This window comes from Ammospiza nelsoni, chromosome 22 (genome assembly GCF_027579445.1).
Source record: "Ammospiza nelsoni isolate bAmmNel1 chromosome 22, bAmmNel1.pri, whole genome shotgun sequence".
Taxonomy (NCBI): Eukaryota; Metazoa; Chordata; class Aves; order Passeriformes; family Passerellidae; genus Ammospiza; species Ammospiza nelsoni.
The window spans coordinates 6,408,149-6,430,071 of record NC_080654.1 but is presented as its reverse complement, the minus strand read 5'-3'; the positions used below and the strand labels follow the sequence as shown (position 1 = coordinate 6,430,071).

Genomic DNA, 21,923 nt, shown 5'->3' with positions numbered 1-21,923 from the left:
GTCCATCTCTGGCTATGACCATCTCTGACATGTCCATCTCAGCTGCGTCCATCTTTCATGTGTCCATCTCTGACGTGTTAATCTCTGGAGTATGTCCATCTCTGGAACATGTCCATCTCTGGTCATATCCATCTCTGATGTGTTCATCTCTGGAGTGTGTCCATCTCTGGAGAGTGTCCATCTCTGGAATGTCTCAATCTCTGGCCATGTCCATCTCTGGAATATGTCCCTCTCTGGAACATGTCCATCTCTAGCCATGTCCATTTCTGACGTGTCCACCTCTGGCCATGTCCATCTCGGGAGTGTGTCCATCTCTGGAATGTCTCAATCTCTGGCCATGTCCATCTCTGATGCATCCATCTCTGGCCATGTCCCTTGGTCACTGTTGCTCTGGTTTTTGGGTGATTTTTGGTCCCCTAGAGTCAGCAGCAGCTGAGGATCTGCTTGGTCGCTGCTGGGTGGTCCTAGGTGGCCACAGCCAGGTTCCTGCTGTCCATCTCTGTCCAGCTCTCCAGGTTTGGTCCCCGTTGGTGGCCCCGGGTAGCTACAGCCAGGCTCCTGCTGTCCAGCTCTCTGAGCTTGGTCCATGCTGGTGGCCTCAGGTGGCTGCAGGTGGCCACAGAGAGGTTTCTGTTGTCGAGCTCTCCAGGCTTGGTCCTTGTTGGTGGCCCCAGGTGGCCACAGCCAGGTTTCTGGTTTTTGGGTGATTTTTGGTCCCCCAGAGTCAGAAGCAGCTGAGGATCTGCTTGGTCACTGCTGGGTGGCCCCAGGTGGCCACAGCCAGGTTCCTATTGTTCATCTCTGTCCAGGTCTCCAGTCTCAGTCCCTGTTGGTGGCCTCAGGTGGCTACAGGTGGCCACACACAGGTTCCTGCTGTCCATCTCTGTCCAGGTCTCCAGTCTCAGTCCCTGTTGGTGGCCTCAGGTGGCTGCAGGTGGCCACAGCCAGGTTTCTCTTGTCTAGCTCTCCAGGTCTTGTCCCCATTGGTGGCCCCAGGTAACTACAGCCAGGTTCCTGCTGTCCAGCTCTGTCCAGCTCTCCAAGCTTGGTCCCCATTGGTGGCCTCATGTGGCTGCAGGTGGCCCCAGTCAGGTTCCTGCTGTCCAGATCTCCAGGTTTGGTCCCCGTTGGTGGCCCCAGGTAACTACAGCCAGGTTCCTGCTGTTCAGCTCTCCAGTCTCAGTCCCCGTTGGTGGCCCCAGGTGGCCCCAGCCAGGTTCCTGCTGTCCCATTGTTCATGCTCTGTCCTGTCCCAGCTCCAGGCCCTCCCCCGCCGTGTCCCCTCCCCGTCCCTCCCACCCCCCGAGTTTGTCTCTCATCAGCAGAGCTGAGGTTGGCAATCCATAAAACAAAACTGAACCAACAGAACAAAACCAAAAGTTACTTTTGACTTTCATACATGAACAAAAGGAAGAAATGAAACAAAACAAAAAGCAAAAAAAAAAAAAAAACCCCAAGCCCAAAATCAACCCCATCCCACCCCAAAGATTCTGGAATGTCTTTTGAAAACACACAATAGGCAAATTTCTACAGTTCATCCCCCCATCCCCTTTTTTCCTTCTTTTTATATTTTTTTTACATTTTTCTTTTTTTTTTTTTCTTTTTTTAACTAGCACGGCACTCACTGTGGATTTTTTTTCCTTAGTATATAAAAAAAAAAGAGTCAACTTCCTATAAACATACAGCACATGACCAAATTTTCCAACTAAATGTACAAAGTGCGACCACGAGGGGAAGGTCAGAGAAGAGCTATTTCGTTCCTCTAGGAATTCTATTTACAGCAGTGCCCAGCTGCCCACGGACGCCCTGGGGAAGGGGATTGGCAGGGAGGTTTCTGCAGTGCTCCCGCTTTTGAATTTTGGGGTTTTTTGGGGGTCCTGCCCTCGGGTGAGGTGGCCAGGCCCGGCTGTCCATGGGGGAGGTGACAGAGGAGGGAAGAGCAGGAGCAGCAGCCAAGGATTCCTTGGAATGGTGGAGGCTTTCCTTGTGGCTGGGCAGGCAGTGAGGAGGGCACTGGGATGGGAATTCCAGTGGTGAGGAGGAGGGATCGGCACGGGATGGAATTGGGATTGGCACAGGAGGGAATTCCAGAAGCAAGGATGAGGGATCGGCACGGGATGGAATTGGGATTGGCACAGGAGGGAATTCCAGTGGTGAGGATGAGGGATCAGCATGGGATGGAATTGGGATTGGCACAGGAGGGAATTCCAGTGGTGAGGAGGAGGGATCGGCACAGGATGGAATTGGGATTGGCACAGGAGGGAATTCCAGTGGTGAGGAGGAGGGATCGGCACAGGATGGAATTGGGATTGGCACAGGATGGAATTCCAGTGGCAAAGAGGAGGGATGAACATGGGATGGAATTCCCAGCGGTGAGGGGGAGGGATGGGCATGGGATGGAATTGGGATTGGCACGGGATGGAATTGGGATTGGAAAGGGATGGAATTCCAGCAGCAAAGGGGAGGGATTGGCATGGGATGGAATTGGGATGGGCATGGATGGAATTTGAATCGGCACGGGATGGAATTGGGATCAGCACAGGATGGAATCCCAGTGGCACAGAGGAGGAGGGATCAGCATGGGATAGAATTGGGATTGGCACAGGATGGAATTGCAGCAGCAAAGAGGAGAGATCAGCACAGGATGGAATTGGGATCAGCATGGGATGGAATTCCAATGGTGAGGAGGAGGGCACAGGCGGGAAGGTGCTCCCAGCTGGGGATGATCACAAATGTTAAATATCAGGAAATCTCCCATTTTAGCACTTGCTGTGAGTGGTGCCGAGAGAAATTCCAGCAGGTGCTTCCATCGCTGCCTGGAGATGCCCCCATCCCTTCGGGGCTCCTGCTGGGAATGACATTTCAGCCAGGCCTGGAATTCCGCAGGGTTTTCCCTTCCTCCAGAGCTCTGAAGTGCAAACACCACGAGCAGCAGAGGCTTCGCTGCTCCCCGAGATCTCTGGAGTGGAGCAGGGAGAGGCCTCGGGGTCACCCAAGCAGTCCAGGGCTGGGGGCTCCTCTGTCCCCTCCGTGTCCCTTTGGCCTCGCTGGCTGCCTGGGAGAGGAGGTGGGAATGGAATTGCTCCCAAACTCTGTGATCCAGGGAATGTTCGGGCTCCGTGTGTGACACGAGGATTTCTGGAGCACCGAGCCTCTGGGTTGGTGCAGCTCCTGCAAGGGATAGGTGCAGGGAAATCCCTCTGGGAATGTGGAGCCAGCTCTGACAAAGGAGGGAAGCAAAGCTGGTGGGAGCCATGTGGGCTCTGGTGGGACACTGGAATCCAGGACAGGTGAGCTGGTCCAGGTGGCTGCAGTGACAGTGGGACAGTGGCCTGGTGGCTTGTGATGAATGGGGAGGGGGCCAGGCAGGGGAAGAGCCCAGGGAGATGCTCCAGCTGCCAGAACATTCCAGCTGCTTCAGGAAGGGCGGGAGAGGGGAGAACCAGGGAACCTCCTTCAGCAACCTGGAGTGGCCACGGGGTCCCTCAGAGCACAGAGGCAGAAAATTGCGTGAAAGCAGAGATCTGAGGGGCTCAGGGCATCACAAACCCCGACAGTCCATGGGGGACACCGAACTGTGTCTGTGGGGGACACTATTCTGCTTGTGGGGGATACAGCTCTGTCTGTGAGGGACACCAAACTCTGTGGGGGACACTGAACTCTGCCCATGGGGGACACAAATTCTGCCTGTGGGGGACACCAAACTTTGCTTGTGGGGAACACAGCTCTGCCCATAGGGGACACCAAACTCTGCCTGTAGGGGATATTAAACTCTGTCTGTGGGGGACACCAAACTCTGCCCATGGGGGACACAACTCTGCTTGTAAGGGACACCAAACTCTTCTTATGGGGGACATCAACCCCTGCCCATGGAAGACATAACTCTGCTTGTGGGGAACACTGAACCCTGCCCATAGGGGACACCAAACTCTGTCTGTGGGGACACAAATCTGCTCATGGGGGACACCAAACTCTGTCTGTGGGGACACAAACTCTGCTTGTGGGGGACAATGGACTTCGTCTGTGGGGGACAAAACTCTGTCCCTACAGGACACCAACTCTCACCATGGGGGACACAACTCTGCCAGTGGAGGACCCCAAACTCTGCCCATGGGGACACAACTCTGCTTGTGAGGGACACCAAACACTTCTCATGGGGTTCATCAAAATCTGCCCATGGGGGACACCAAACTCTGCCTGTGTGGGACAAAACTCTGCCCGTGGGGCACACAACTCTGCCCATGGCCACCACGCCTCTCACATCTCAGCTCCTGCCTCCCAGGCCAGGTTTCCTGACCCTCTCCAGGCCAAATCCCCTGACCCCACATGGGGAGGTGAGGGGTGGCCTCTGTGCCACTGGGAATGCTCAGGGATCACCGAGGGGCTTCACCCTAGCCAAAAGGGAATTGTGTCACCCACAGGAGGGCGGTGCCTCAGTGGGGACCTGGGGGGGCTGGCTGGGCTTGTCCGAGCAGGGACAGGAGGGGACACAAAGGCAGGAGAGGAGAAAAGTGGGGGGATGAATCCAAGGAACAGGATCTGGCTTAGAGGGGGGAGAGAGAGAAAGAGAGGGCTCAGCAGCAGAGGAAGGGACTGTGGGACTGGGCTGGGCTGGGCTGGGCTGGGCTGGGCTGGGGATGGATGGATGGATGGATGGATGGATGGATGGATGGATGGATGGATGGATGGATGGATGGATGGATGAAGGATGGATGGACGCATAGATAGAGCAAAACTTTCTCCTGGCAATGCCTCAGGAACACAAATCCCATCCCTGCAGTGTGGAGAGGGGCAGCTGGGAGGCCCTTCCCATCCTGGCTGCTGCAGAAACCCCTCAGCTCCTCTGTCCTGGCTCCACGTCCCGGGCAGGGCAGCACCTCCAGGCCCAGCTCCGTTCCCTTCCAGGCCACTCCCATGGCAGAACCCAGCTCTGCTCAACACATTCCTGGCCCTGCCCTCTTGTCCTTGCTCCCGTGGCCAGCTCAGGGCCAGCAGGGCCACCAGGAGCCCTGCCCTGTGTCCCCGGGGTGTGTTGGCAGCCCCTCCTCGTGCCAGGCCAGCGCTGTCCCCGCTGATGCTGTTCTGCTGCCATGTCCTGGCGGTGACACTCAGCTCTGGATTGTCCCTCAGAGGAGCAGTGAGTGTCACCCGTGCTCTTCCTCTCCGCTTCTCCTGCAGCCATTCACGTTTTCCAAAGGTCCCAGGCTGGCTGGAATTCCTCCCCAGCCCTGCTTAGCAGCGATCTGGGGAGCCACCGGTGAGAAGGGAGGGTAGGCTGGGCTGGGGAAATTTGCTGTCCATTGAATAAATGTTTTTCTGCTTTCATTTGTCTTTGCAGTTTGTTTGTTTGTTTGTTTGTTTTTTAAACAAGTCCTCATTTTTTGGTCCATAGGTCTTCCGTGGTCCCGATTTACATCACCCTTAATGCTCAGCTGGGTTGTTCCTTCCTATACAACATTCACCAAATTTACAGCAACAGAAAGGAAAGGAAACAAAATGAAACTTTTTCTTTTTCCTTTACAAAGAAAAAAAAACCCCCAAAGCGCTCAATTTGGCTTTGACTATGCCAGCTACCTAGGGAATGGCAAGTCCTGGAGTGTGGGAATGTCGTGGCCAGGGGCTTTGGAGGGATGGCTGGATTGAGGTTGATGAATGCACCCAGCCCATGGTCTCTGGCCGCAGGAGGAGCCAGGCCCAGAGGCTGGACCTGCCTCTGGAATGTTCTGGAGGAGCTGGATCCTGGGAGAGCTCCCCCCTTTCCCATCTCCTCGGCAGCTGGGGTGGAACGGGGCAGGGAGGGTCCCTGGGGTCCCCAGAGGTGCCTGGCCTGGGCTCTCCAGGGCTCCCTGGCATGGGCTCTCAGTAGGCCTGGCCCGTCTCCACCGGCAGCAGCCCCAGCACGGCCGAGTGCTCGCCCAGCTTCATGCGGCGCTGCGTGGACAGGCTGACGTTCTTGGCCAGGTAATCCACGGCGGCTGCGGGGGAAAGGGACAGTGAGGACAGTGAGGACACGGGGGGTACTCATTGAGCAGCGTTTCAGCCCTGCAGGGCAGCACCAGGGGTCTCCTGATCTTCTGGGAAGGGCTCAGAACTAGGATGGGACTGTCACACATACCAGGGACCTCCTGCTCTCCTGGGAAGGGGGTCAGACCCAGGATGGGGGTGACAGGAGGAGAACAGGTCCTGCAGGGCAGCAGAGACAGCCCAGAGCTGTCACACACACCAGGGACCTCCTGCTCTCCTGGGAAGGGGGTCAGACCCAGGATGGGGGTGACAGGAGGAGAACAGGTCCTGCAGGGCAGCAGAGACAGCCCAGAGCTGTCACACACACCAGGGACCTCCTGCTCTCCTTGGAAGGGGGTCAGAGCCAGGATGGGGCTGTCACACACACCAGGAACATTCTGATATTCTGGGAAGGGGGTCAGACCCAGGATGGGGCATTCACACACACCAGGGACCTCCTGATCTTCTGGAAAGGGCTCAGACCCAGGATGGGGCTGTCACACACACCAGGAACCTTCAGATCTTCTGGGAAGGGGTTCAGAGCCAGGATGGGGCTGTCAGGAGGAGGACAGGTCCTGCAGGGCAGCAAGGACAGCCCAGAGCTGCCGCACACACCAGGGACCTCCTGCTCTCCTTGGGAAGGACTCAGAGCAGGGCTGGGACTGTCACACAGAGCAGGGACCTCCTGCTCTCCCAGGAAGGGGTTCAGAGCCAGGATGGGGCTATCACACACACCAGGGACCTCCTGCTCTCATTGGGAAGGGCTCAGACCCAGGATGGGGCTGTCACGAAGAGCAGAGACCTCCTGCTTTCCTGAGAAGGGCTCAGAGCTGGGATGGGGCTGTCACACACACCAGGGACCTCCTGCTCTCTCAGGAAGGGTTCAGAGCCAAGCTGGAGCTGCCAGGAGCTGCCGTGGGGCCCAGCACAGCCGAGGGGAGGCCCTCAACTCTCCCCATGAACACCTGAAAGGAGCTGAAATTCCGCATGGGAAAGGGGAGTTCTGAGGGAGCTGCCTGGGGGCTTGGGATGAACCTTCCAGGCTGCCACTCCGGGTGATGCTGCTGGATGTGATTCCAGAGGTTTCGCTGGAGGCTGCCCAGCCCTGGGCTCGCACCTGCCTCGCCCACTGCTGCGAGCCCTGCCTGCCTCCCTCCATCCCACCGAAAGCTCTTCCCTCGCTCCCATCCGGGAAGGGAGAGCAGCCCCAGCCCGGGGGGGACGGCAGGACCCCGGGGTGAGGGGACAGGGCTGGCACAGGACGGTGACACCGCTCATTAGCCGGCCTTCAGTCACAGCTTTCCCCCCCCCCCCCCGCGCCTCTAATGGCCTCAATTAGATTAATCAGGAGCTGGCAGGAGCTGCCCGATCGCTGCCAATGAGTAAACAAATCCGAGCCATCACCGTCCTGTCAGCGGCGGGCCCCAGAGGAGCCCCTTCCACGCACCAATCCTGATTAGACTTGGCAGATCCATTAGAATTCTCTTCACGCTCCCGCGTTCCATCACCGGCATCATTAACGCGGCCCCGGCCGCTGGGAGCGGCGGATCCGCCGGCCCCGCTCCCCGCCGGGCGGGATGGAACGGGTCTGGAGCGGGACAGACCCGGGATAACCCAGTGGGAGCGGGAGAGACCCGGGATAACACACCGGGAGCGATCCCGGGATAACCCACAGGGAGTGGGAGGGATCTGGGATAACCCACGGGAAGCAATCTCCGGATAGACCTGCAGGAGCGGGAGAGACCCGGGATAACCCACTGGGACCCAACCCGGGATAACCCACCGGGAGCGGGAGGGATCCGGGACAACCCATCGGGAGCTATCCCGGGATAAACCAGCGGGAGCGATCCCGCGATAACCCACAGGGAGCGGTTGGGAGCCGGGATAACCCACAGGGAGCGATCGGGAGCCAGGATAACCCACTGGGAGCGATCGGGAGCCGGGATAACCCACTGGGAGCGGGAGCAATCCCGGCATAACCCACCGGGAGCGGGAAGGATCCCAGGACAACCCACCGGGGCCGATCCCGGGATAACCCATCGGGAGCGATCCCGGGATCCCGACAGTGCTGGGTGTGCCCCCTCCGCCTTCCACGGGCTCCCTCCCCCAGCTCTCATCCAGAATTTTCCCGGGTATTTCAGGGGTTTCACCGCTCCGGTGTGAGGTGTGGCCCTGTCCCCTGGGTGGCCCTGGGGGAAGGAGGGGGCGAGCAGGTGGAGCCCCCGAAATCCTGGAATGGTCAGGGAGGCTGGAAAAACCCCCTGAGATCACAGAGTCCAGACCTTAGCCCAGCACTGCCCGTCCCCAAACGCTGTATCCGACCACTGGATCCATTTTTGGGGGCAATCCCAGGACTGGCATCTCCCCTGGCAGCCCTGAGCCCCTTTCCATGCAGGATTTCCCCCCAAAATCCAACCTGAGCCTCCCTCGGTGCTGTTTGAGGCTTTTGTCCAGTCCCGTTCCCTGCGAGCCGAGCCCGACCTCCCCCAGCTCCCACCCCCTGCCAGGCTGGGAATTCCATGGCAATTCCATCCTCCCAAAAATCCCCAAACATTCCTCGCTGTGCCCGTGGGAGGAACCCAGAGGCACCAGGGGATGCCAGGTCAGAAATCAGGGGTGGGGTTTGTTGGTTTAACGGGGCAGAAGCCAAAATAAACCCAGAAATTTAGGGAAAGTGTTTGTTTGTTTGTTTGTTTTGTTTGTTTAAGTGAGAGGGAAAGTGAGGCTGGGTTTGTTCGTGTAAAAATGGGGATAAGGCAAAGTGGGAGGAGAGGGATTCTCTGATTCCCAAATCCTGGGTTTGTCCCCTGTCACACAGAGCCTGCTCCAACCCCATAACCCCCATTCCTATAATATCATTTACATAAATTAAATTATATAAATGATATAATTTATATTATGTTATATCCTATATAATAATATATTTATATTATATCCTATAGTGATATAAATATATAATAATATAGTTATATATTTTCTATGTATTTCTATATATTTACATATTTCATATAATATATATAGCAATATAAGAATAATATATTTATATTATATCCTACAATAATTTAATATAATAGATAGTATACAATATATATTATATATAACATTATTTAGATACTATTATAGCATTTATATTAATTATATACCATTAATTACATAATATTATCTCCACCATGACATTATATATATAATCCAAATGATACTTTGTGTTATGCAATTAATATAATTTAGCACCTAAAAATAGTTTGTGATGCCTTTACGCCGCAGCAGAGAAGGAAGGAGCACCTGATGTGAATAAATGACCCCGCGGGGTCACCTCACGCCGACGGGCGTTAAAAAAGAATTTGAAGGGAAGTGAAGAACCCAAAAATAGGAGGAGGAATCAGAATTATCTGCGAAGCACAACAGGCATCGGGAAAGGCAGGAAAAAATCTCCTTATTCCAAGGTCAACAGCACGTGAGGGCAGCGCTAATTACCGAGGCGAACTGCGGAGAGCTCGGCACCAACGGGGTGACAGAAACGGGCACGGGGGGCCCGGGAAACGACACAAACCGTGCGAGCTAAAAATTCCTGCAGCAAAACCAGACAAACCCTCCTTTCTCCTTCCCCCTCTCCGCCGAGCGCTGCTCGCCCTCCTTATTTTATTTTTTTACACACATGGGTGTGACTAACGCCTCGCCCAAGGGAATCTTTATTGGAAATACATGGTATCGGAATTTGTTTAAGATTTTTATCAATAGCACGTGTGTCCAGCCCCGCATCCAGAAGCGAGGGGAAGGTCGGGGGGTCACAGATCAAACTCCCGACAAACAAAAAGAGGAGGGGCGGGGGGGCCGCTATTGATCCCGTCTGCCGCCACAGCCGGTTCTCATTGAGGCCGCGCGTTAAGGACATTAAAGGGCTGTGACAGAGCGGGGCCGGAGCCGCGGCCGAGGGAGGAAAGGTCAGCGAGGACACGCTGGGGCAGCCCGCAGGAAGAGGATGCACCTTTAACCCTCGCGGGTCAGCGGCGCTGCGAGAGCCCCGCGGCCGGGACAGCGCGGCAGGTGACAACAGTGACAACAGCCCGGCAGCGGGGTGTGCCTGTCACCCGGCTGGGGTGTGCTTGTCACCCGGCTGGGGTGTGCCTGTCACCCGGCTGGGATGTGCTTATCATCCTGCTGGGGTGTGCCTGTCGCCCGGCTGGGGTGTGCCTGTCACCCGGCTACGGTGTGCCTGTCACCCGGCTGAGGTGTCCCTGTCACCTGGCTGAGGTGTCCCTGTCACCTGGCTGGAGTGTGCCTGTCACCTGGCTGGAGTGTGCCTGTCACCGGCTGGGGTGTCCTTGTCACCCTGCCGGGCTGTGCCTGCCACCCTGCCGGGCTGTGCCTGTCACCCGGCTGGGGTGCGCCTGTCACCTCCTGCCACACTGTGCCTGTCACCTGGCTGGAGAGTCCCTGTCACCCTGCCGGGCTGTGCCTGTCACCCTGCCACGGTGTCCTTGTCACCCAGCTGTGCTGTCCCTGTCACCCCGCCAGGGTGTCCCTTTCACCTGGCTGGGGTGTCTCTGCCACCCCCTGACCAGGCTGCCTCTGTCCCCTCCAGCCAGGCTGTCCCTGTCACCCAACAGGGACATCTCCCACTGGCGAGGCTGTCCACGTCGTCCAGCCAGAGCAGCGCCCCATGACTGGAGTGTCCCTGTCACCTCCAGCCAGGCTGTTCCTGTCACCCAGTGGGGACAACACCCCCTAGCTGGGCTGTCCTTGTCACCCATCCAGAACAGCATCTCCTGACCGGGGTGTTCCTGTCACCCCTGGCCAGGCTGTCCCTGTCACCCAAAAGGGACACCACCCCACTGGTCAGGCTGACCTTGTCACCGCTGACTGGGCTGTCCTTGTCACCCCCTGACCAGGCTGTCCCTGTCACCCAGCAGGGACACCAGCCGGGCCACGCTGTCCCTGTCCAAGGGCAGCTCAGGGTTCCATCCCAGCTGTCCCACAGTCCCAGCCCTGGTGACAAACGCGTTCTGCAGGAAGAGCTCCCAGCCCCGGCCTGGGGAGGGCAGGGCAGGCTCAGCTCAGCTCAGCTCGGCTTTACAAAGCCCAGCTTTCCCCCGGCTGAGCAGAGTGAGCCACTCACGGTGATTTTGGGGAAGGAGAAGGCGCTGGGAGCTGCCCTTTGCTGACAGAAAACTTCACCCAAAACATTCCCCTGGGGGCTTTTGATTCACAACCCATGAGTGGATCTCACTTCAAGCAGGACAAACTTCCAGGGGTCTCCCACCCAAAAAAAGGCAGAATTCGGGTGCATAAACCCAACCCCCACTCCCTCCCCATCTCCTGCCCTTCCCATGAAGGGGGAATCGCTCCCAGCACTTACTCTGCCCGTACTGGCCGTACTGGTATCCGGCCACGGGGTCCACGCTGTAGCTGGTGCTGCTGTAGGTGGGGGGACAGTAGGACTGCGAGGTCGGGAGGCTCTCCACGGACTTGATGGAGTCGCTGCGCTGGCTGCAGCTGGCCGAGATGGAGTTGGTGCTGTCCAGGCCGCCGTGGAGGGGAGAGATGGAGAAATCGGCCTGGGGCTGAGGCGGGACCCCGCTGGGGTTGCTCAGGATGCTCATCACCTGCAGAGACACCGGGGCACCGTCAGGGGCTGGCCGGGAGGGAAACAGCCCCGAAAACGGCCCCGAAACGGCCCCAAAACGGTCCTGAAAACAGCCCCAAGACGGCCGCAAGATGGCCCCGAAAACGGCCTCAAAACGGCGCCCAAAAACGTCCCCGAAAACGGTCCCAAAAATGGCCCCAAAAATGACCTCGAATGGCCCCAAAAGCACTCCCAAAACCGGCCCGAAAATGGCCCCAAAAACGGCCCCGAAAACGGCCCGAAAAGCAGCCCGAAAAACGTCCCAAAAACGGCCCCAAAGCGGGCCCAGAAACCGCCCCAAAAATGGCTCCAAAACCGACCCCAAAACCAGCCCCGAAAACGGCCCCAAAAGCGCCCCGAAAAACGGCCCCGAAAAACAGCCCCCAAAACGGCCCTGAAAACGGCCCCAAAAAGGCCCCAAAACGGCCCCAAAACGGCCCCCAAAAGCAGCTCCGAAAACGGCCCCAAAAGCGGCCCCAGAAACAGCCCCAAAACGGCCCCCAGAAACGGCCCTAAAAGCACCCCCGAAAGAGGCCCCAAAAGGCCCCCAGAACAACCCCGAAAATGGCCCCAAAAGCGGCCCCACAAACGCTGCTTTGGGAAGGACAGCACCCACACGGGAGAGCCGAGCTCTGCTCCCCCAAACCCCGCCGGGGCTCCCCTTGGAGCCCTGAACAGGGAGAATGCCACAATTCCGCTCAGCCCACTCGGGTTTTTGGGGATATTTTGCTGCCCCTGCCAGGGATGAGCAGAGGGGTCATGGAAAACCAGGAGAAAAGTCCCGATTTTCCCAAAGGGACGGTGAGGAAAAAAATCTTCCCGTTGTTGGGAAGTCAGGTTTGCGAAAGTCCCCGAGCAGAGCAGGTCAAAGCCTCGCTGCCTTTGATGCAGCTCCAGGGGCTGAAACGTCCGAGGTCTCTTTGGCCCCAAAAGTTAAAGGGTAACAGGTCCTGGTCCGGCTCCTTTCAGTGGAAAATGTAATTGAATTTGCACACAAAAAATCTTCCTGCTTTGAGACCCGAACCAGATGAACTAATTGGGTTTTTGTTGGTGTTTTTTTTTTTTTTTTCTCCTTTTTTTTTTTTTTTTTTTTTTTTTTTAGGAAAAATGCCAGATTTGTTCCCGGGGCTGAGCTGGGGGTGATGCTCTGCCCTTCACACGGGGACCCCGCTCCCGCCAGGGATCAGCGCAATTTCCCCGGGGTAATTCCGAGTTAAGGGCTGGCCGGGGAAGGGCCGGGGGTTCCTGAATCCCCTCGGTCGTGTCGGGGGGAGCGGGGACAGGGGACGGTCACCTCGGGGGGGCCCGCCCGGCGCTCAGATGCCGAGCGGCTCCAAATCTCCGAATTTAGCATAACCTTATTGACATCAATTAAAGTGGCAAATTGGAAATATTTGGAGCCTGGCAAGTGGTAAAATGAGCCCTTTATCCGCCAGCAGCGGCCTGGTGAGCTTTTGTGCCGGGGCTGCATTCTCGGCAAGGACACTTTGGGGGGGGGGGTTTATGGGGCCGAGGTTTCCCTTCCTGCTCACCCCGACACCTTCCCGGCCCCTCCACCGTGCCCCAGCGGGGTGAATGCCCAGCCACGAGCTGGCCTCTGCTTTCTAAAGCATCTCCTCCTCCCCCCGGAAGGGCTCGGCAGCGCTGCAAAGGCGCTTTGCCTGCATGGAAAATCCGCTCCCGGCTCCGCTCCGCCAGGAGAATTTGTCCGGGAGGGGAACTGGGCAGCGGGGGGTGGAGGGGGTTGGGTAAAACGCTGGAAAATCCATCTGACCCCGAGCGCGGGGCTGGGCTGGCTGTGGGGCTGGGGCACGGCAGTGAGGTTTGAGAGAGGGAAGGGCTCGTTCCCCCCATCCCTCACTACTTTCCTCCCATCCCTGGCTCGTTCTCCCCCATCCCGGGCTCTTTCACGCCCATCTCTGGGTCGTTCTCTCCCACCCCTGGCTCATTCCCCTCCATCCCGGGCTCGTTCCCCCCAGTCCGGCTCTTTTTCTCCCATTCCTGTCTCGTTGCCCCCATCCCTGCCTCCTTCCCCCCATCCCGAGCTCTTTCCCCCCTATCTCTGGCTCCTTCCCCCCCATCCCTGGCTCGTTCCCCCCCATTCCAGTCTTGTTCCCCCTATCTCTGGCTCGTTGCCCCCATCCCTGGTTCATTTTCCCCCTTCCGTGGCTCCTCCTCCCCCATCCCGGGCTTGTTCTCCTCCATCTCTGGTTCATTCCCCCCATCCCTGGGTCATTGCCCTCCATCCCTGGCTCGTTCTCCCCCATCCCGAACTCTTTGCCCCCTCTCTCTGGCGCGTTCCCCCTATTCCAGGCTCATTCTCCCCCATCCCAATCTCGATCCCCCCCTCCACTGCTCATTGCCTCCCATCCCAGTCTCATTCCCCCCATCCCGGGCTCGTTCCCCCCCATCCACGTTCTCCCCATCCCTGACTCATTCCCCCATCCCTGGTTCATTTTCCCCCTTCCATGGCTCACTGACCCTCATCCTGGGCTCGTTCTCCCCATCCCTGGCTCCTTCCCCCCATCCGGGCTCCTTCCCCCCCATCCTGATCTCGTTTTCCCCCACCCATTGCTCATTTCCCCCCATCCGGGCTCCTTCCCCCCCATCCCAGTCTCGTTTTCCCCCATCCATTGCTCATTCCCCCCCATCTGGGCTCGTTCCCCCCATCCAGGGCTCATTTCCCCCCATCTCAGGTTCGTTTCCCCCCCATCTCTGGTTCATTCTCCCCATCCCTGGCTCGTTCCCCCTATCCCGAGCTCTTTCCCCCCATCCCTGGCTCATTGCCCTCCGTCCCTGGCTCGTTCTCCCCCATCCCAATCTCAATCCCCCCCTCCACTGCTCATTGCCTCCCATCCCAGTCTCATTCCCCCCATCCCTGGCTCCTTCCCCCCATTCTGGACTCTTTCCCCCCCATCTCCGGTTTGTTCCCCCCAAGACTTGTCTCATTCCCACATCCCTGGCTCTTTCCCCCCATCCCGGACTCTTTGTCCCCCATCCCTGGCTTGTTTCCCCGAGTCCGCTCCTTCACCCCCATCCCAGTCTCGTTCCCCCCCCATCCAAGGATCGTTATCCCCCATCCATTGCTCATTTCCCCCCATCCCGACCTCATCCCCCCCATCCCAGTTTTGTTCCCCTCATCCCAGTTTCGTTCCCCCCCCAAATCTTGGCTCATTCCCTCCATCCCAGTCTCCTTCCCCCCCCCATCCCTGGCTCTTTCCTCCCCATCTCTGCCTCATTCCCCCCATCCCTGGCTCATTTCCCCCCATTCCCTGACTCATTGCCCCCATTCCCTGCCTCGCCGACCCCTCCTCCTCCTCCAGGCTTTCCATCCTGCCCCAAGCTCAGACCTCTCTGCTGCTCTCCCAGAGTTAAACCCGGCTCAGCTGCCCCCACACCGAGCTCAGCAGAGCCTGGATCGGCTCTCCAGAGCCTCCTGGCAGGGATTAAACCCCGAGGTGCTCCCATGGGAAGGTTCAGCCCTAAAAACCCCTAAATGTTCAGTCCCCGTGGGGCTCCCAGCCCAAGGATTCAATACGAAGAGAGGAAAATGCATTTAACACTCAGGAGGGTGGGTTAATCCAGGACTGGGGTGCTGAGCAGTTCTGGGGGTGCCACACGGACCCCCCTGAGGCTCTGCAGAGTGGGGAAATCACGGGAGGGCAGCCTCAGAGTTAATTGCGGGCTCCCCCTAAAGCCCACAACCTGGGTTCAGCCCCAATCCCCTCTGGGCTGGAGGAGCTGGGGCTGTGTCCTGAGGGACACCCAGGACCCTCACACAAACACGGCTGGAGTGAATTCACGAGCAGAACCCGCCGTTTAAAACAACAAACATGCAGAAAACACAGACTTTGGGGCTGTGAGTTATTTCTGGAAGCTCTGCCCTCTCTCCCTGCCCTCTCTGAGCTGTCCAGGCCCGGCAGTGCTGCCTGGATGGGGCTCTGAGCCCGCCCAGCCCCGCAGGTGCAGGGAGGATTTCAGGCATCACTCGGGGAGCTGCGGGGTTTGTGCTGCTCTGCTCCCCTCCCTCCCGGCCCCAGCTGCTCCTGATTACCCCCAGAAAAGAACCCGAGGCTCCCCAAGGCGGGGAGAGCCACATTAACACTTCCTCTTAGGAAAGAAAGGGGGATGTAAAGCAAGGCTGGCAAATGAAACCCAGATTCACACTCCAGATTCAGGCAGCGGGGCAGATGCTTCCGTGAATCCCGCGAAAAAAAGGAATTGGCATCAACTGGTGGGAATCGGGAGCGGGGCCTGAGCTCAGCTCTGCCCCTGAGGCCTCTCCAGACCAGCCTTGGCTCCAGCAGCCCCGGCCCTGGAGATCCAGGTCCCTGCTCCCCCTTGGGATCCCTGCAGGGACGTTGTCCCAACGAGGGACAGCTCAGGAGGGCGAATTTCCCTTCTGGGAATCCATCAGGACACCGGGATTCACTCCCAGTGCTGTTCCAATTCCTGTTCTCCCTGCAGGGACACTGCCCCACCAAGGGACAGCTCAGGGGCCGAATTTCCCTCTGGGAATCCACCAGGACGCTGGGATCTCCTCCTGCTGAATTCCCAGTTCCTGTTCCCCTTCTGGAACACCTGCAGGGACACTGCCCCATCGAGGGACAGATCAGGGGGACGAATTTCCCTCTGGGAATCCATCAGGATGCTGGGATTCGCCCCCATCCTTGCTGAATTCCTAATTCCTGTTCCCCTTCCAGAACCCCTGCAGGGACACTGCCCTGACGAGGGACAGCTCAGGGGGACAAATTTCCCTCTGGGAATCCATCAGAACACCAGGATTCACTCCCAGCCCTATTCCAGTTTCTATTGTCCCTGTGAGATCCCTGCAGGAGCACTGCCCTGCCAGGGACAGCCCAGCCTGGCCCAAAGGGGACAGGAAGGGCTGAATTTCCCTCTGGGAATCCATCAGGACATCGGGATTTGCTCCCAACCCTGCAGAGTTTCAATTCCTGCTCCCTCTCTGGGATCCCTGCAGGGATACTGTCCTGCCAAGGGACAGCTCAGGGGGACAAATTTCCATCTGGGAATCCACCAGGACACTGGGATTCCTTCCCAGCCCCGCAGAATTCCAATTCCTGCTCTCCCTGCAGGATCCCAATTCCTGTCCCCTGCAGGGACACTGCCCTGCTGAGGGACAGCTCAGCCTGGCCCAAAGGAGGACAGGAAGGGCTGAATTTCCCTCTGGGAATCCACCAGGACGCTGGGATCTCCTCCCGGTCCTGCTGAATTCCCAGTTTCTGTTCTCCTTCTGGAACACCTGCAGGGACACTGCCCCATCGAGGGACAGCTCAGCCCAGCCCGAAGGGGACAGGAAGGGTTGAATTTCCCTCTAGAATTCCACAGGGGAACATCTGGACACCGGGATCCCCTCCTAGCCCTGCAGAGCTCCCAGTTCCTGCTCCCCCTCAGGGATCCCTGCAGGGACACTGCCCTGTCAAGGGACAGCTCAGGGGGATGAATTTCCCTCTGGGAATCCACCAGGACACTGGGATTCGCTTCCATCCCTGCAGAATTCCAAATCCCGCTCTCCCTGCGGGATCCCTGCAGGGACACTGCCCTGCTGAAGGACAGCTCAGGGGCTGATTTCTCCCTGGGAATCCACCAGGACACCAGGATTCCCTCCCATCCCTGCCGGGGTGGGGAATGGATGCCTCTGGGATGGGGGATTCATCCCAGCTGGATGCTCCCCTGGATTTGGGGTGGCTGAGGGGACCCTGACAGCTCAGCTGAGCCCCAAAACTCTCCGGTTCCTCTCCAAGAACACCGACCATGGGAAGTCCCTTGGACAGGCTGAGGGGGATTTGGGGCTGGAATTCCCTTCCTGCACAGGCTGAGGGATGTTTGGGGCTGGGATTCCTCTTTCTGGATGGGCTAAGAGGGATCTGGGGTGGAGAATCTCCTTCCCAGACAGGCTGAGAGGGATTCGGGGTGGAGAGGTTTCTTCCAGGACAGGCTGAGAGGGATTTGGGGCTGAGAATTCCCTTCCCACACAGGCTGAGGGGGATTTGGGACTGGGATTCCTCTTCCCAGATGGGCTGAGGGGGGATTTGGAGCTGAGAATTCCCTTCCCAGCCAGGCTGAGGGGGATCTAGAGGCGAGAATCCCCTTCCCAAACAGGCTGAAGGGGATTTGGGGCTCCCTGAGCTCTGCACAGGTTCAGCCAAGGGCAGATCTGCCTTTCCCCACCCCAGGACATGAAGGGGATTGGGATATTGAGAGGTTCCCATTCCCTCCTTCCACCCAGCACAGCAAACCCTGCAGAGCCCTCCCAGGCCCACGTCCCCGGCCTTCTCCTTCCAGCTGCAGAAACTCATTTTCCAGGCCGCTTTTGAACTCTGCGTCCCCTCCTCAAGAATGCAAAGTCCTTCTCCCTTCCCTCTCTGACCTTGCTGCCTGCTAATTTATGACTTCTTGGTGCATTATCATCCCTGACTAAAAATCAATGCCCGCTCCACATCTGCCGGGCTTTATCTGCAGGGGGATCTGCTCGCTGTCCATCAGTGGGACTGACAGTGTCTCTTTCCCTCCCTGCCATCCTCATCCTCATCCTCTCCCTTCCCTGGCCCAAATCCATCCTTGGGCTCGCATTTAGGGCTGACTCTTGCCTCAGGCTTCATCCCTGCCTTTCTTGGGGTAGGGATGAGCGGGGAGAGCTCCTGGGGTGTGGGGTTGATGCACAAAGACCCTCCTGGATGAAAGCAGCAGCTCCCCCCTCACCTCCTGCTGCTGCTGCCTCCCTCCCCACCCTCCTCAGCAGCTCCCCCCGGGACGTTTCATCGCTCTCTCCCCTGCTATAAAAGGAGGGGAGTTAAAAAAATGTAATTAATTCCCTCCATTTCTGAGCTGGCCCTCGGGGCCTGTGGCCGCGGAAGCTGCGGCGGGGGAAATGTGCACCCTTTATGATAAAGGAGCGGCTCTGGGGAGGGGAGCGCAGGGAGGACCTTCCAGCTGGGCAATCAGGAGCTGCTTTTGGGGCGCAGGGGGCCGCAGGGGACCCAAGTGATGGGGACAGATAACGCAGGGACAAGGGCAGGGCAGCAGCGGGGGCCGGTGCCAGCCTGGCCACGGCAGAGCTGGGGTGGCTCCATGGTGGCTGCTGAGAGCCATGGGACAGCCCTGGAGTGACCACGGTGCCTTCTCTGTGGGACATCCTGGAGTGACCACAGCTCCTGCCCCAAAATATCCCTGGAGTGACCACAGCTCCTGCCCTGAAACATCACCAGAGTGACCATGGTTCCTGCCCTAAATAGCCCCAGAGTGACCACAGCTCCTGCCCTGTGGGACATCCTGGAGTGACCATGGTTCATGCCCTAAAGCATCCCCAGAGTGACCACAGCTCCTGCCCTACAACAGCCCTGGAGTGGCCACAGCTCCCTCCCTGTGGGATATCCCAGGGTGACCACAGCTCCTTCCCTATGGAATATCCTGGAGTGACCACAGCTCCTGCCCTGTGGGACAACCCCAGAGTGACCACAGATCCTGCCCTGTGGGACAACCCCAGAGTGACCACAGATCCTGCCCTGTGGGACAACCCCAGAGTGACCACAGATCCTGCCCTAAAACAGCCCTGGAGTGACCATGGTTCCTGCCCTGAAACAGCTCCAGAGTGACCACAGCTCCTGCCCTACAATGTCCCCAGAGTGACCACAGCTCATTTCCTGTGGGACATCTCCAGAGTGATCACAGATCCTGCCCTAAAACATCCCTGGGGTGACCACAGCTCCTGCCCTGTGGGATACCCTGGAGTGACCACGGCTCTTGCCCTAAAACATCTCCAGACTGATCATGGCTCCTGCCCTGTGGGATATCCTGGGGTGACCACAGCTCCTGCCCTGTGGGTTATCCTGCAGTGACCATGGTTCCTGCCCTAAAGCATCCCCAGAGTGACCACAACTCCTGCCCTGTCCCTGAAACTCCCCAGGATCCCCAGGTGATCCCTGTCAGCTCCCAGATACTGTGGGGACACATCCAGGGACACACTGGGGACACACCCAGGGACACCCCAGAAGGGCTCCTGGCACTGTGATTCCTGGGGCTGTGGTGCTGCTCTGCTGGGAACGGGAACAAATGGGGACAAATGGGGACAAATCCACGCTGGCAATGAATGGGATCTGTTGCACTTTTTGGGGCCACACCAGGCAAGAAGCCCCAGGAAATTCCCTGCAGAGGAGGCTGAAATCTCTCCTGGGCTGTTCCCACCTCCCTTCCCAGGCACAGCAAACCCTCCTGCCAGGAAACCTGCTGGATGCCCAGGATTCAGGGAGGGCAAAGCTCTCCCAGCTCCTCCTGGGGAAGCTCCTGGGGTCACCTCCACCCCTGGCTGCTCCAGCTCCTCTCCAGGTCCTGCTCTGCCCTCCCAGGCAGTTTTGGGGGGACCCAGCTCCATCCTGCCCATCTTTCCCTCTCACCCTGCTCGTGGCAGAAGGAAAAACCCTTCCCCACGTTAAAGCTTTTTGATCTCTGTGGATTCATTTCCACTTGGCGGGAAGAGGAAGAGTCGATTATTCCACACATGCATTAAATGGGAACAAAATGAAGAGGTGACTGTAGGATGGCTGAAAGCCGAAGAAAGAGTTAGGAGGAGATAAATACACTTTCCCCAAAGATCTCCACTTGAAAGGAGGATAAATATATGCAAATATGCCCCTAGGTAGGACTAAAATGACTTGTGTAGCAATCGCTAACACTGCACTCACAAAACCAAGCAATTAATTTCCAATATTTTCTAAATCACCGCAGCCAGCTGAGCAGGATCCCAGCACTCCAAACCAACCGAGCACCCCCTGAATTTGCTTTGCAGATCCAGAGGGTGCTTCACCCTTCCTGCACCGGGAAAATCCCTGATCCTGTCACTGCAGCCCCGTGCAGGCGGGGTTTGGAGCAAACTGGAGCCCGTGGTGGGGTTTGGGTGCTCCTGAGGACCCTGCAGGTGTTTCCCAAGCCCAGCAATTCCCTCTGCAGTGACCTCAAACTCAGCCCTGCCTCTCTTGGGTGTGATCGAAGCCTCCACTTGGATTTTGGGCGATTCAAGGTTGGCAAACCCAGGGCTGATCCCTGGCCTCATCCCCCCTCCAGAAGCGAGAGAAGCAGTGGAGGAGCCCCCACAACCCCACAGCTCCTCTTGATATGGGGCAGCTCCAGAGCTGCTGCTGGGGAGCTGCTTCACCCTTCCTGCACCAGGAAAATCCCTGATCCAGCTCCGTGCATGCAGCAGTACTGCCAGGCAGGGTTTGGAGCAAACTGGAGCCGGTGGTGGGGTTTGGGTGCGCCTGAGGACCCTGCAGGCGTTTCCCAAACCCAGCAATTCCCTCCGGGGTGACCTCGCTCACCTTGAGCTCAGCCCTGGCTCTCTCGGGTATGATCAAAGCCTCCCTCTGGATTTTGGGGGATTCGAGGTTGGCAAACCCAGGGCTGATCCCCAGCCTCACCCCTCGGGTGTTCATCCCCCTCCAGGAGCAAGGGAAGCGGTGGAGGAGCCCCCACAACCCCACGGCTCCTCCTGATACAAGCTGACTCCAGAGTTGCAAAATCCCAATTTCCAACCCCAAACCTCTGGAAAACAAGGGGAGAGCTGGGAACGGAACTCAACATGCCTGAATCCCACACTTCCTACACCCCCAGGACACCAGAGCAGCCCCAAACAGCAACCAACCAAGCAACCCCGGCCAGGCAGTGGCGCTTCCCGTGGCTTTGAGTCCCGAGGGACGCCCTGGCACCGCAGGGACGGGCTCGGGGACACGGCAGGTGACATGGACATGAGCGCTGTGCCCTACAATGGCCCTGCTCCCGCCACACACCGACGATGGAGAGGGTGGGATGGAGCCGGGGATGCGATGATGGAGCTGCGGGGGCTGCGAGGGACGAGGAGGAGGAGGAGGAGGAGGAGCGGGGGTGGGAGGTTGTTACCTGATTGTTCAGGGCTATGGTGAGGTTCCAGCGGGAGCACTGCATCTTGTTTTGGGCACCCTGCTTCTGTAGGGATGTACAAATCACAGACAAGGTCTGAGGAAAGGCGCTGAGCTACTCGCAAAGGGCTCGGCACGAGGGGAGAGGGGCGGCTGCTGCTCCGGGGGATCCCATGAGGGAATCGGGAGCACCGAGGGGTCAAACATCCACTGAGGGCTCCGAGAAATCCCATGGGAGAAGCGGGACAGGCAGGGGAAGAGCGGGAATTGAGTCTGGGGACATGAGACGCAGTCCCTGCCTTGGGACACCAGACTCTGTTCTGGGACACTGAAATCTGCTCTGGGACACCAAACTCTGCTCCAAAACATGAGACACGGTCCCTGCC

General features: G+C 58.1%; 1 protein-coding gene across 3 annotated transcripts in view; it reads right to left on the bottom strand.

Annotated features, from left to right (window-relative positions):
• Nucleotides 1–5,859: 5,859 nt before the first annotated feature.
• PAX7 (paired box 7) overlaps nt 5,860–21,923 on the bottom strand; it is a 140,705-nt gene continuing 124,641 nt past the window's right edge. For 2 of the 3 annotated variants that reach the window (XM_059487470.1, XM_059487472.1), the window contains exons 8-9: nt 11,360–11,606; nt 5,860–5,975 (exon numbers count right to left, since the gene is read on the bottom strand). In XM_059487470.1, coding sequence (XP_059343453.1) covers nt 5,860–5,975; nt 11,360–11,606 — 363 coding nt within the window. Of the gene's footprint in view, nt 5,976–11,359; nt 11,607–21,538; nt 21,605–21,923 lie in introns of all 3 variants that reach the window. The other variant, XM_059487469.1, reaches the window with a different exon arrangement.